The 14,591-nt window shown below is 53.4% G+C and overlaps 1 protein-coding gene across 1 annotated transcript in view; it reads left to right on the top strand.

Annotated features, from left to right (window-relative positions):
• LOC134934753 (uncharacterized) overlaps positions 1–14,591 on the top strand; it is a 212,998-nt gene that overhangs the window by 57,186 nt on the left and 141,221 nt on the right. The window contains exons 5-7 of the mRNA XM_063930119.1: positions 83–148; positions 12,957–13,022; positions 13,723–13,776. Of these exons, the coding sequence (XP_063786189.1) occupies positions 83–148; positions 12,957–13,022; positions 13,723–13,776 (186 nt within the window). The remainder of the gene's footprint in view (positions 1–82; positions 149–12,956; positions 13,023–13,722; positions 13,777–14,591) is intronic.

A 14,591-nucleotide genomic window follows, 5' to 3' on the forward strand; every position in this document is an offset into this window, starting at 1 on the left:
GCTGCTAAATACTGCTAGCGAGCGATCGACTCCGAATGACCCCCAATATACTGTATGATAATAACATATTACTCTGTTTCAGAATTGCACACTGCAAGCTTATATCAATACTGCACTCTCCATATTAAAGGCTGAGGAAGATTACAGGGTAAATATCATTATAGAATATTCCGGAGCATCCTGATATCTAATATGATACAAGAACACAGCTGGTAATCTGCAGAATTGTCATTTATTATTATGTATGATAAACTCATTTAGAAAATGACTATAATACATTATTTTATGCATCACGGGCTCACAACTACAATAGCAATTAATCATCGGGGCAGATGTACTAAGCTTGGAGAAGTGATAAAGCAGTGATAAGTGCAAGGTGATACCGCACCAGCCAATCAGCTCCACACTGTCAATTTACACATTGGAGCTGATTGGCTGGTGCCTTATCACCTTCCACTTATCACTGCTTTATCCAGGGCTGGAGCAAGGTTTCTGTGCACCCTAGGCAAAACTTCAGCCTTCCTCCCCCCTGTAGGGATGCAGGAGCCTGGTGAAGCTGGGACACAGGACATGAGGGGGCGGGATCCAGTCCTTAGGTCGACTGCACTTAGGTCGACGCTCATTAGGTCGACCACTATTGGTCAACGTGTACTAGGTCGACATGGAAAAAGGCCAACATGATTTTTTCACAATTGTATTTTTTTTATTTTTACTTTTTCAAACTTTACGATCCATATGGACTACAATTGGGAACGGTAACCTGTGCCGAGCGAGGGAACATGGTGCACCAGTTGGGGTTTATGGTCGCTATGCGAAGAAAACGACACTCAAAAAACATAAAAATAATCCGTCGACGAATTTCAGGTGTCGACCTAGTCACTGTCACAGTTGACACAGTTGACCCTATGATCCACACCAGGGGGGCAGGAGGGGATGTGGGGGAAACAGGACTTGGGGGCATAAGGGGGTTACACAGTACATGGGGGTTGACACAAGACCTGGGCACATGAGGGAGAGGAGGTGACACAGTCCCTGGGGACATGGGGGTGGAGAAAGGGATAGGAGGGACACAGTCCCTGGGGACATGGGGGTGGAGAGAGGGATAGGAGGGACACAGTCCCTGGGAACATGGGGGTGGAGAGAGGGATACAGCCCCTAGGGAAATGAGGGTGGAGAGAGGGATAGGAGGCACACAGTCCCTGGGGAAATGAGGGTGGAGAGAGGGATAGGAGGGACAAAGGACCTGGGGACATGGGGGTGAGGAGAGTGATAGGAGGGACAGAGTCCCTGGGGACATGAGGGTGGAGAGAGGGATAGGAGGGACACAGTACCTGGGGAAATGAGGTTGGAGAGAGGGATAGGAGGTGACACAGTCCCTGGGGACATGGGGGTGGAGAGAGGGAAAGTAGGGACACAGGACCTGGGGACATGGGGGTGGAGAGAGGAATAGGAGGGACACAGTCCCTGGGGATATGGGGGTGGAGAGAGGGATAGGAGGAACACAGGACCTAGGGACATGGGGGTGGAGAGATGGATAGGAGGGACACAGTTCCTGGGGACATGAGGGTGGAGAGAGGGAAAGTAGGGACACAGTCCCTGGGGAAATGAGGGTGGAGAGAGGAATATGAGGGAAACAGGACCTGGGGACATGGGGGTGGAGAGATGGATAGGAGGGACACAGTCCCTGGGGACATGAGGGTGGAGAGTGGGATAGGAGGGACACAGGACCTGGGGACATGGGGGTGGAGAGAGGGATATGAGGGACACAGGACCTGGTAACATGGGGGTGGAGAGAGGGATATGAGGGACACAGTCCCTGGGGACATGAGGGTGGAGAGAGGGATAGGAGAGACACTGTCCCTGGGGACATGAGGGTGGAGAGAGGGAAAGTAGGGACACAGGACCTGGGGACATGGGGGGGGAGAAAGGGAAAGTAGGGACACAGGACCTGGGGACATGAGGGTGGAGAGATGGATAGGAGGGACACAGTTCCTGGGGACATGAGGGTGTACAGAGGGAAAGTAGGGACACAGTCCCTGGGGAAATGAGGGTGGAGAGAGGAATAGGAGGGACACAGTCCCTGGGGACATGAGGGTGGAGAGAGGGAAAGTAGGGACACATTACCTGGGGACATGAGGGGGGGGGGGTAGGGACACAGGACCTGGGGACATGGGGTGGAGAGTGGGAAAGTAGGGACACAGGAGCTGGGGACATGAGGGTGGAGAGAGGGAAAGTAGGGACACAGGACCTCGGGACATGGGGTTGGAGAGAGGGAAAGTAGGGACACAGGACCTGGGGACATGAGGGTGGAGAGAGGGATAGGAGGGACACAGTTCCTGGGGACATGAGGGTGGAGAGAGGGAAAGTAGGGACACAGTCCCTGGGGAAATGAGGGTGGAGAGAGGAATAGGAGGGACACAGTCCCTGGGGACATGAGGGTGGAGAGAGGGAAAGTAGGGACACAGGACCTGGGGACATGAGGGGGGGGGGGGAGTAGGGACACAGGACCTGGGGACATGGGGTGGAGAGAGGGAAAGTAGGGACACAGGACCTGGGGACATGAGGGTGGAGAGAGGGAAAGTAGGGACACAGGACCTCGGGACATGGGGTTGGAGAGAGGGAAAGTAGGGACACAGGACCTGGGGACATGGGGGGGGGGAGAGAGGGAAAGTAGGTACACAGGACCTGGGGACATGGGGGTGGAGAGAGGGAAAGTAGTGACACAGGACCTGGGGACACGGTAGGGGAGAGAGGGAAAGTAGGGACACAGGACCTGGGGACACGGGGGGTGGAGAGAGGGAAAGTAGGGACACAGGACCTGGGGACATGAGGGTGGAGAGAGGGAAAGTAGGGACACAGGACCTGGGGACATGGTGGGGGAGAGAGGGAAAGTAGGGACACAGGACTTGGGGACATGGGGGTGGGGAGAGGGAAAGTAGGGTCACAGTCCTGGGGACATGAGGGTGGAGAGAGGGATAGGAGGGACACAGGACCTGAGGACATGAGGTTGGAGAGAGGGAAAGTAGGGACACAGGACCTGGGGACATGAGGGTGGAGAGAGGAATAGGAGGGACACAGTCCCTGGGGACATGAAGGTGGAGAGAGGGAAAGTAGGGACACAGGTCCTGGGGACATGGGGGGGAAGAGAGGGAAAGTAGGGACACAGGACCTGGGGACATGAGGGTAGAGAGAGGGAAAGTAGGGACAAAGGACCTGGGGACATGAGGGGGGGGAGTAGGGACACAGGACCTGGGGACATGGGGGGGAGAGAGGGAAAGTGGGGACACAGGACCTGGGGACATGAGGGGGGGAGTAGGGACACAGGACCTGGGGACATGGGGGGGAGAGAGGGAAAGTAGGGACACAGGACCTGGGGACATGAGGGTGGAGAGAGGGAAAGTAGGGACACAGGACCTCGAGACATGGGGTTGGAGAGAGGGAAAGTAGGGACACAGGACCTGGGGACATGGGGGGGGGGGGGTGAGAGAGGGAAAGTAGGTACACAGGACCTGGGGACATGGGGGTGGAGAGAGGGAAAGTAGGGACACAGGACCTGGGGACATGGGGGTGGAGAGAGGGAAAGTAGTGACACAGGACCTGGGGACATGGGGGGGGGAGGGAAAGTAGGGACACAGTCCCTGGGGACATGAGTGTGGAGAGAGGGATAGGAGGGACACAGGACCTGAGGACATGAGGGTGGAGAGAGGGACTGTAGGGACACAGTCCCTGGGGAAATGAGGGTGGAGAGAGGAATAGGAGGGTCACAGTCCCTGGGGACATGAGGGTGGAGAGAGGGAAAGTAGGGACACAGGTCCTGGGGACATGGGGGGGAGAGAGGGAAAGTCGGGACACAGGACCTGGGGACATGGGGGGGAGGGAAAGTAGTGACACAGGACCTGGGGACACGGTGGGGGAGAGAGGGAAAGTAGGGACAAAGGACCTGGGACCTGGGGGTGGAGAGAGGGAAAGTAGGGACACAGGACCTGGGGTCATGAGGGTGGAGAGAGGGAAAGTAGGGACACAGGACCTGGGGACATGGTGGGGGAGAGAGGGAAAGTAGGGACACAGGTCCTGGGGACATGGGGGTGGGGAGAGGGAAAGTAGGGACACAGTCTCTGGGGACATGAGGGTGGAGAGAGGGATAGGAGGGACACAGGACCTGAGGACATGAGGTTGGAGAGAGGGAAAGTAGGGACACAGGACCTGGGGACATGTGGGTGGAGAGAGGGTTAGGAGGGACACAGTTCCTGGGGACATGAGGGTGGATAGAGGGAAAGTAGGGACACAGTCCCTGGGGAAATGAGGGTGGAGAGAGGAATAGGAGGGATACAGTCCCTGGGTACATGAGGGTGGAGAGAGGGAAAGTAGGGACACAGGACCTGGGGACATGAGGGGGGGGGGAGAGTAGGGACACAGGACCTGGGGACATGGGGGGGAGAGAGGGAAAGAAGGGACACAGGACCTGGGGACATGAGGGTGGAGAGAGGGAAAGTAGGGACACAGGACCTCGGGACATGAGGTTGGAGAGAGGGAAAGTAGGGACACAGGACCTGGGGACATGGGGGGGGGTGAGAGAGGGAAAGTAGGTACACAGGACCTGGGGACATGGGGGTGGAGAGAGGGAAAGTAGGGACACAGGACCTGGGGACATGGGGGTGGAGAGAGGGAAAGTAGTGACACAGGACCTGGGGACATGGGGGGGGGGAAAGAGGGAAAGTTGGGACACAGTCCCTGGGGACATGAGGGTGGAGAGAGGGATAGGAGGGACACAGGACCTGAGGACATGAGGGTGGAGAGAGGGAAAGTAGGGACACAGGACCTGGGGACATGAGGTTTTAGAGAGGAATAGGAGGGACACAGTCCCTGGGGACATGAGGGTGGATAAAGGGAAATTAGGGACACAGTCCCTGGGGAAATGAGGGTGGAGAGAGGAATAGGATGGAAACAGTCCCTGGCGACATGAGGGTGGAGAGAGGGAAAGTAGGGACACAGGACCTGGGGGCATGGGGGGGTAGAGGGGGAAAGTAGGGACACAGGACCTGGGGACATGGCGGGGAGAGAGGGAAAGTAGGGACACAGTCCCTGGGGAAATGAGTGTGGAGAGAGGAATAGGAGGGACACAGGACCTGGGGACATGGGGGTGGAGAGAGGGAAAGTAGGGACACAGGACCTGGGGACATGGGGGGATAGAGAGGGAAAGTAGGGACACAGGACCTGGGGACATGGGGGGAGAGAGAGGGAATGTAGGGATATAGGACATGGGGACATGGGGGTGGATAGAGGGAAAGTAGGGACACGGGACCTGGGGACATGGGGGTGGAGAGAGGGAAAGTAGGGACACAGTCCCTGGTGACATGGGTGGGGGATAGGGAAAGTAGGGACACAAGACCTGGGGACATGAGGGTGGAGAGAGGGAAAGTAGGGACACAGAACATGGGAACATGGGGGTGTGTGGAGAGAGGGATAGGAGGGACACAGGACCTGGGGACATGATGGTGCAAAGAGGGATAGGAGGGACACAGGACCTGGGAACATGGGGGGGGGGTGGAGAGAGGGATAGGAGGGACACTGGACCTGGGGACATGGGGGTGGAGAGAGGAATAGGAGGGACACAGTCCCTGGGGACATGAGGGTGGAGAGAGGGAAAGTAGGGACACAGGACCTGGGGACATGGGGGGGGAGAAAGGGAAAGTAGGGACACAGGACCTGGGGACATGAGGGTGGAGAGAGGGATAGGAGGGACACAGTTCCTGGGGACATGAGGGTGTACAGAGGGAAAGTTGGGACACAGTCCCTGGGGAAATGAGGGTGGAGAGAGGAATAGGAGGGACACAGTCCCTGGGGACATAAGGGTGGAGAGAGGGAAAGTAGGGACACATTACCTGGGGACATGAGGGGGGGGGGTAGGGACACAGGACCTGGGGACATGGGGTGGAGAGTGGGAAAGTAGGGACACAGGAGCTGGGGACATGAGGGTGGAGAGAGGGAAAGTAGGGACACAGGACCTCGGGACATGGGGTTGGAGAGAGGGAAAGTAGGGACACAGGACCTGGGGACATGAGGGTGGAGAGAGGGATAGGAGGGACACAGTTCCTGGGGACATGAGGGTGGAGAGAGGGAAAGTAGGGACACAGTCCCTGGGGAAATGAGGGTGGAGAGAGGAATAGGAGGGACACAGTCCCTGGGGACATGAGGGTGGAGAGAGGGAAAGTAGGGACACAGGACCTGGGGACATGAGGGGGGGGAGTAGGGACACAGGACCTGGGGACATGGGGTGGAGAGAGGGAAAGTAGGGACACAGGACCTGGGGACATGAGGGTGGAGAGAGGGAAAGTAGGGACACAGGACCTCGGGACATGGGGTTGGAGAGAGGGAAAGTAGGGACACAGGACCTGGGGACATGGGGGGGGGAGAGAGGGAAAGTAGGTACACAGGACCTGGGGACATGGGGGTGGAGAGAGGGAAAGTAGTGACACAGGACCTGGGGACACGGTAGGGGAGAGAGGGAAAGTAGGGACACAGGACCTGGGGACACGGGGGGTGGAGAGAGGGAAAGTAGGGACACAGGACCTGGGGACATGAGGGTGGAGAGAGGGAAAGTAGGGACACAGGACCTGGGGACATGGGGGTGGAGAGAGGAATAGGAGGGACACAGTCCCTGGGGACATGAGGGTGGAGAGAGGGAAAGTAGGGACACAGGACCTGGGGACATGGGGGGGGAGTAAGGGAAAGTAGGGACACAGGACCTGGGGACATGAGGGTGGAGAGAGGGATAGGAGGGACACAGTTCCTGGGGACATGAGGGTGTACAGAGGGAAAGTAGGGACACAGTCCCTGGGGAAATGAGGGTGGAGAGAGGAATAGGAGGGACACAGTCCCTGGGGACATAAGGGTGGAGAGAGGGAAAGTAGGGACACATTACCTGGGGACATGAGGGGGGGGGGGGTAGGGACACAGGACCTGGGGACATGGGGTGGAGAGTGGGAAAGTAGGGACACAGGAGCTGGGGACATGAGGGTGGAGAGAGGGAAAGTAGGGACACAGGACCTCGGGACATGGGGTTGGAGAGAGGGAAAGTAGGGACACAGGACCTGGGGACATGAGGGTGGAGAGAGGGATAGGAGGGACACAGTTCCTGGGGACATGAGGGTGGAGAGAGGGAAAGTAGGGACACAGTCCCTGGGGAAATGAGGGTGGAGAGAGGAATAGGAGGGACACAGTCCCTGGGGACATGAGGGTGGAGAGAGGGAAAGTAGGGACACAGGACCTGGGGACATGAGGGGGGGGAGTAGGGACACAGGACCTGGGGACATGGGGTGGAGAGAGGGAAAGTAGGGACACAGGACCTGGGGACATGAGGGTGGAGAGAGGGAAAGTAGGGACACAGGACCTCGGGACATGGGGTTGGAGAGAGGGAAAGTAGGGACACAGGACCTGGGGACATGGGGGGGGGAGAGAGGGAAAGTAGGTACACAGGACCTGGGGACATGGGGGTGGAGAGAGGGAAAGTAGTGACACAGGACCTGGGGACACGGTAGGGGAGAGAGGGAAAGTAGGGACACAGGACCTGGGGACACGGGGGGTGGAGAGAGGGAAAGTAGGGACACAGGACCTGGGGACATGAGGGTGGAGAGAGGGAAAGTAGGGACACAGGACCTGGGGACATGGTGGGGGAGAGAGGGAAAGTAGGGATACAGGACTTGGGGACATGGGGGTGGGGAGAGGGAAAGTAGGGTCACAGTCCTGGGGACATGAGGGTGGAGAGAGGGATAGGAGGGACACAGGACCTGAGGACATGAGGTTGGAGAGAGGGAAAGTAGGGACACAGGACCTGGGGACATGAGGGTGGAGAGAGGAATAGGAGGGACACAGTCCCTGGGGACATGAGGGTGGAGAGAGGGAAAGTAGGGACACAGGTCCTGGGGACATGGGGGGGAGAGAGGGAAAGTAGGGACACAGGACCTGGGGACATGAGGGTAGAGAGAGGGAAAGTAGGGACAAAGGACCTGGGGACATGAGGGGGGGAGTAGGGACACAGGACCTGGGGACATGGGGGGAGAGAGGGAAAGTAGGGACACAGGACCTGGGGACATGAGGGGGGGGGAGTAGGGACACAGGACCTGGGGACATGGGGGGGAGAGAGGGAAAGTAGGGACACAGGACCTGGGGACATGAGGGTGGAGAGAGGGAAAGTAGGGACACAGGACCTCGAGACATGGGGTTGGAGAGAGGGAAAGTAGGGACACAGGACCTGGGGACATGGGGGGGGGTGAGAGAGGGAAAGTAGGTACACAGGACCTGGGGACATGGGGGTGGAGAGAGGGAAAGTAGGGACACAGGACCTGGGGACATGGGGGTGGAGAGAGGGAAAGTAGTGACACAGGACCTGGGGACATAGGGGGGGAGGGAAAGTAGGGACACAGTCCCTGGGGACATGAGTGTGGAGAGAGGGATAGGAGGGACACAGGACCTGAGGACATGAGGGTGGAGAGAGGGAATGTAGGGACACAGTCCCTGGGGAAATGAGGGTGGAGAGAGGAATAGGAGGGTCACAGTCCCTGGGGACATGAGGGTGGAGAGAGGGAAAGTAGGGACACAGGTCCTGGGGACATGGGGGGGGAGAGAGGGAAAGTAGGGACACAGGACCTGGGGACATGGGGGGGGGAGGGAAAGTAGTGACACAGGACCTGGGGACACGGTGGGGGAGAGAGGGAAAGTAGGGACAAAGGACCTGGGACATGGGGGTGGAGAGAGGGAAAGTAGGGACACAGGACCTGGGGACATGAGGGTGGAGAGAGGGAAAGTAGGGACACAGGACCTGGGGACATGGTGGGGGAGAGAGGGAAAGTAGGGACACAGGTCCTGGGGACATGGGGGTGGGGAGAGGGAAAGTAGGGACACAGTCCCTGGGGACATGAGGGTGGAGAGAGGGATAGGAGGGACACAGGACCTGAGGACATGAGGTTGGAGAGAGGGAAAGTAGGGACACAGGACCTGGGGACATGAGGGTGGAGAGAGGGTTAGGAGGGACACAGTTCCTGGGGACATGAGGGTGGATAGAGGGAAAGTAGGGACACAGTCCCTGGGGAAATGAGGGTGGAGAGAGGAATAGGAGGGATACAGTCCCTGGGTATATGAGGGTGGAGAGAGGGAAAGTAGGGACACAGGACCTGGGGACATGAGGGGGGGGGGGAGTAGGGACACAGGACCTGGGGACATGGGGGGGAGAGAGGGAAAGTAGGGACACAGGACCTGGGGACATGAGGGTGGAGAGAGGGAAAGTAGGGACACAGGACCTCGGGACATGAGGTTGGAGAGAGGGAAAGTAGGGACACAGGACCTGGGGACATGGGGGGGGGGTGAGAGAGGGAAAGTAGGTACACAGGACCTGGGGACATGGGGGTGGAGAGAGGGAAAGTAGGGACACAGGACCTGGGGACATGGGGGTGGAGAGAGGGAAAGTAGTGACACAGGACCTGGGGACATGGGGGGGGGGGAGAGGGAAAGTTGGGACACAGTCCCTGGCGACATGAGGGTGGAGAGAGGGATAGGAGGGACACAGGACCTGAGGACATGAGGGTGGAGAGAGGGAAAGTAGGGACACAGGACCTGGGGACATGAGGTTTTAGAGAGGAATAGGAGGGACACAGTCCCTGGGGACATGAGGGTGGAGAAAGGGAAATTAGGGACACAGTCCCTGGGGAAATGAGGGTGGAGAGAGGAATAGGATGGACACAGTCCCTGGCGACATGAGGGTGGAGAGAGGGAAAGTAGGGACACAGGACCTGGGGGCATGGGGGGGTAGAGGGGGAAAGTAGGGACACAGGACCTGGGGACATGGCGGGGAGAGAGGGAAAGTAGGGACACAGTCCCTGGGGAAATGAGTGTGGAGAGAGGAATAGGAGGGACACAGGACCTGGGGACATGGGGGTGGAGAGAGGGAAAGTAGGGACACAGGACCTGGGGACATGGGGGGAGAGAGAAGGAAAGTAGGGACACAGGACCTGGGGACATGGGGGGAGAGAGAGGGAAAGTAGGGATTTAGGACATGGGGACATGGGGGTGGAGAGAGGGAAAGTAGGGACACAGGACCTGGGGACATGGGGGTGGAGAGAGGGAAAGTAGGGACACAGTCCCTGGTGACATGGGTGGGGGATAGGGAAAGTAGGGACACAAGACCTGGGGACATGAGGGTGGAGAGAGGGAAAGTAGGGACACAGAACCTGGGAACATGGGGGGGCGGGTGGAGAGAGGGATAGGAGGGACACAGGACCTGGGGACATGATGGTGGAAAGAGGGATAGGAGGGACACAGGACCTGGGAACATGGGGGGGGGGTGGAGAGAGGGATAGGAGGGACACTGGACCTGGGGACATGGGGGTGGAGAGAGGAATAGGAGGGACACAGTCCCTGGGGACATGGGGGTGGAGAGAGGGATAGGATGGACACAGGACCTGGGAACATGGGGGGGTGGAGAGAGGGATAGGAGGGACACAGGACCTGGGGACATGAGGGTGGGGAGAGGAAAAGTAGGGACACAGTCCCTGGGGACATGAGGGTGGAGAGAGGGATAGGAGGGACACAGGACCTGGGAACATGGGGTGGTGGAGAGAGGGATAGGAGGGACACAGGACCTGGGGACATGAGGGTGGAGAGAGGAAAAGTAGGGACACAGTCCCTGGGGACATGAGGGTGGATAGAGGGATAGGAGGGACATAGGACCTGGGGACATCGGAGGGGAAGGGAGCAGGGGGGGGGGGGTACAGAATCCCGCATTGTGCTGGCGGTTTGCTGTTGTATATGGTGAGGGGAGACTCTCTCCTCACCTCAGTTTCTCCTCCTCTGCCCGGCGACTATCCAGTGCTTTGGGGGCAGCTCCGGTCAGTCGCTCTTTAGCAATGTATATCTGATGGTTGGCATCGGCAAAAACTCATGAGCCGACTGCGCGTGCTGGGTACAGCTTCAGAGCATGTGCAAGGTCATCATGACGCCTGCAGGGAACCTGGAAGTCCGGGTGACGCGCTGTCCTCCTCTCTCCCTGGCGCCTGCCTGTCGGCTCTGCGAGTGAGTCCTCTCTTCCTGGTGCTGACTGATCCACACACTGCGCTGCTCCTATACCCTCTGACCCCTGATCTAGAAGAATGACATCTCTCTTTCAGAGACATCCTTCATTTTTCTCACAGGCAGCCTCAGAGGGTCGCCCCTCAGGTCCCACCGCCCATAGGCAGCTGCCTAGTGGAGGCACCGACATTGTCTTTATCCATTCTCCAGGCTTAATACATCTGCCCCAGAATACTGTATACAACCTCTATGGTCACCAGCAGCTGACATTATACACATAACAAGTACAATTCCTTCTTTAAAGATCAAATTTTGGTTGATTTTTGATTCTATCAGGAGCAGTCAGATTCCAGAGGGAAGTCACCATAATTAGGAAGTTTTACAAGCAGGGAGAAACCAAAAGGAATTAATTGAAGCTATTTTCTTTTGGTGTGTTGCCCATTTCATCATCTTTTACCTGTTCATACATTCTGGAAAGAAAGAAGACATTTTGGCCACTTTTCTTTGAAGGATCATATTTGTAATGCAAACGGTATTTTGGACTTACATGGATGGAAGGCGGAGGAGGTGTCACAGAGGCTGATCGGGTGGCACTATGTGTCTGTCACTGCAGCTGCCACTAAAAGCTCTAATTAGGGGGAGAGGGGCGCCCCCCAGCTGTAGTGTATAACTGTGGAGACAGAATATTAGGCCTTTATATAATACAGAGGTTCCAAAACTTGGTCCTCAAGGCACTCTAACGGTACAGGTTTTAAGGATATCCCTGGCTCAGAACAGATGGGTAAATCAAACTAAAGGTACTAATTAAGTCACCTGTGGCCAAGTATGGATAAACTTTGACCATTATGGTACTTTGAGGACCAAGGGAATTGTCCAGGTTTGTTAGTAAGCCAAAAAATTTATCAATTAGGACAAATCATGCTGCACTGCAGGTGGGGTGGATGTAACATGTGCAGAGATTAGATTTGGGTGGGGTGTGTTCAAAATGAAATCTAAATTGCAGTGTAAAAATAAAGCAGCCAGTATTTACCCTGCACAGAAACACTATAACCCACACAGATTTCAGTCTGAACACCCCCCCCCCCCAAATCTAACTCTCTCTGCACATATTACATCTGACCCACCTGCAGTGCAGCATGGTTTGGCAACTTTGGCCCAATTGCTAACTTTTTTGGTTTGCTAACAACTCTGAATTACCCCCCAAGTTTGAGGAACTTCTGATATAATAGACTGTAAAAGCAAAGGCTAGGAAGCCACCTATTCGGTGTTAAATCAATGTCATTTTAGAGGTGGCATTTGAGTCCTTTCATGATTGCAAAATTGTCATAATCTGTTAAATCTCTATGAAATATCTCAAACCTAAAAAAAAATAAAATAAAATGTCTGTTACCTAAATTTTGCACAAGCTGACAATAAAAGTAGATTGTGTGGGTGTGGGATGTTTTGATACTTCTATCATGAAAAACAAACTCTTGCCTCTTGACAAAAACCACCACGTCATGGTCAATGGTGTAATACCGGCCTCACCAGGAGCAAAAACAGCTGCAAGATATCAAAATGGAGATAATTGGTTCAGCACTCAAAACAGTATAAATGCGCTCTAACAGCTGCAGAAATGAGTTTAATGTTTTTTTAACATAAATCTCTCCGACATATTATTACAACAATCTTGGTATTAGCCGTGTTCCATGATTTACCTGTTCAGACTGTTATAGGTTTATTATTACACGACAGTGTCATGGATAATCTCAGTTACATGGTAATTCATTATAACAGTACTTTATAACCTGTTAATATGATGCATGTGATGTCACTGTGTGACCTATAAGTGGAGATTTACCAGTAATAAATATGGCATACACTAGATACAAATCTGCTTTTTATCACCTTTGCAGAATTGCCCTGAAAGTGAGAGAGCAACAAGAGAAAAATGTGTAGCTGACCAGTCCTACAGCTTGCTGGTAATTATATACCTTTGGCCTGTAATGTGGAGGAAATACAGTGATAGTCACTTATATTCTTATAACCACTTAGCTAGCTAATGTTTAAAAAAAAAAATGACCCAAAAATTGTAGATTCTTTTAAATGATCAAATTATGTAAATAGTAGCGATTTAACCTTCATTCAGTATAATTGTATTAACAAATTTGCAGATGTGTTAGTAAAATCAGACTGAATAAGGGATAAATGGCTCTTATTCACATCATTTCATCAATTAAAAAAATCCACAAATTTGGGGACAGTTTTTGGAAAAAAATAGCTTTATACATGTACCCCCCTTTTGTAGTGTCTACTGTACTAATATGGCCGGGTTCTGTAAGACAACCGGGGATTCAACCTTTCCAAGGGTGGGCCGCAAATAATGACACCAGTGCCCCCACCCATACACTTGGAAAGTGATTTAGTAAAAGTGATATAATTAATATAAAACCAAAAGTGTCATATACAGTATATACATAACATATTAGACCATATTACTGTTTTAAAAGAAGTGTAATTTCCACATTGTCCCCAATTCTAATTAGCTGGATATACAATAATGGAAGTTTACATTAATCTTAATTAAAATTGCTTTTCATGCAGCTGAACATTGACTGTAACACATAATTGTAAATGTGTTAACGTATATTATTATTCTCTTGTGTTTTTTTTTCTTTCCAGAAAATAATAGCCTTTGAATTGGGATGTGAGTTTAAGACTCTATTAAAATTACTGGTGAGCCCTTTTCTTACATTGTAATATTATATTTACTCACACAAGAAATCAATCTTCGTAATTTATTTTTATATTGGAGTCCAGTGGAGTGCTTTTATAATATTTTGCAGAATTTAATATGCATTTTGAAACAGTTTTTTTAAGTCTTTTGCTGTTAGCATTACTTAGTGCAAATATACAGTATTATGCTCCGCTGTACAGTCACTGAATGTTTGTTCGTTCACATAATTTAACAATTTTTACACACGCATTGTGTAATTATTTCAGAATTTTAATAATGTTCAAGTGAAGTCCAACAATTGACCGATAAAATAATTTCCACAGGATGCAGTATTAGCACAAGTGTCTCCATTAGGATAGTAGTCCTATCATCTTCATAAGGTATTTATTAGAGATGTGCGGCAGGCACTTTTCGTGTTTTATGTTTTGGTTTTGGTTCTAATCCCATTTTCGTGTTTTGGATCTGGATGATTTTTGGAGAAAAAAACATAAAAACAGCTTAAATCACAGAATTTGGGGGTAATTTTTCTCCTACAGTATTATTAACCTCAATAACATTCATTTCCTCTCGTTTCCAGTCTATTCTGAACACCTCACACCTCACAATATTGTTTTTAGGCCTAAAAGTTGCACTGAGGTAGCTGTATGACAAAGCTAAGCGACACAAGAGGGCGGCACAAACACCTGGCCCATCTAGGAGTGGCACTGCAGTGTCAGACAGGATGGCACTTAAAAAAACTAGTCCCCAAACAGCACATGATGCAAAGAAGAAAAAGAGGTGTAAGATGGAATTGTCCTTGGGCCCTCCCACCCAC

The sequence above is a fragment of the Pseudophryne corroboree genome, chromosome 6, assembly GCF_028390025.1.
Source record: "Pseudophryne corroboree isolate aPseCor3 chromosome 6, aPseCor3.hap2, whole genome shotgun sequence".
Taxonomy (NCBI): Eukaryota; Metazoa; Chordata; class Amphibia; order Anura; family Myobatrachidae; genus Pseudophryne; species Pseudophryne corroboree.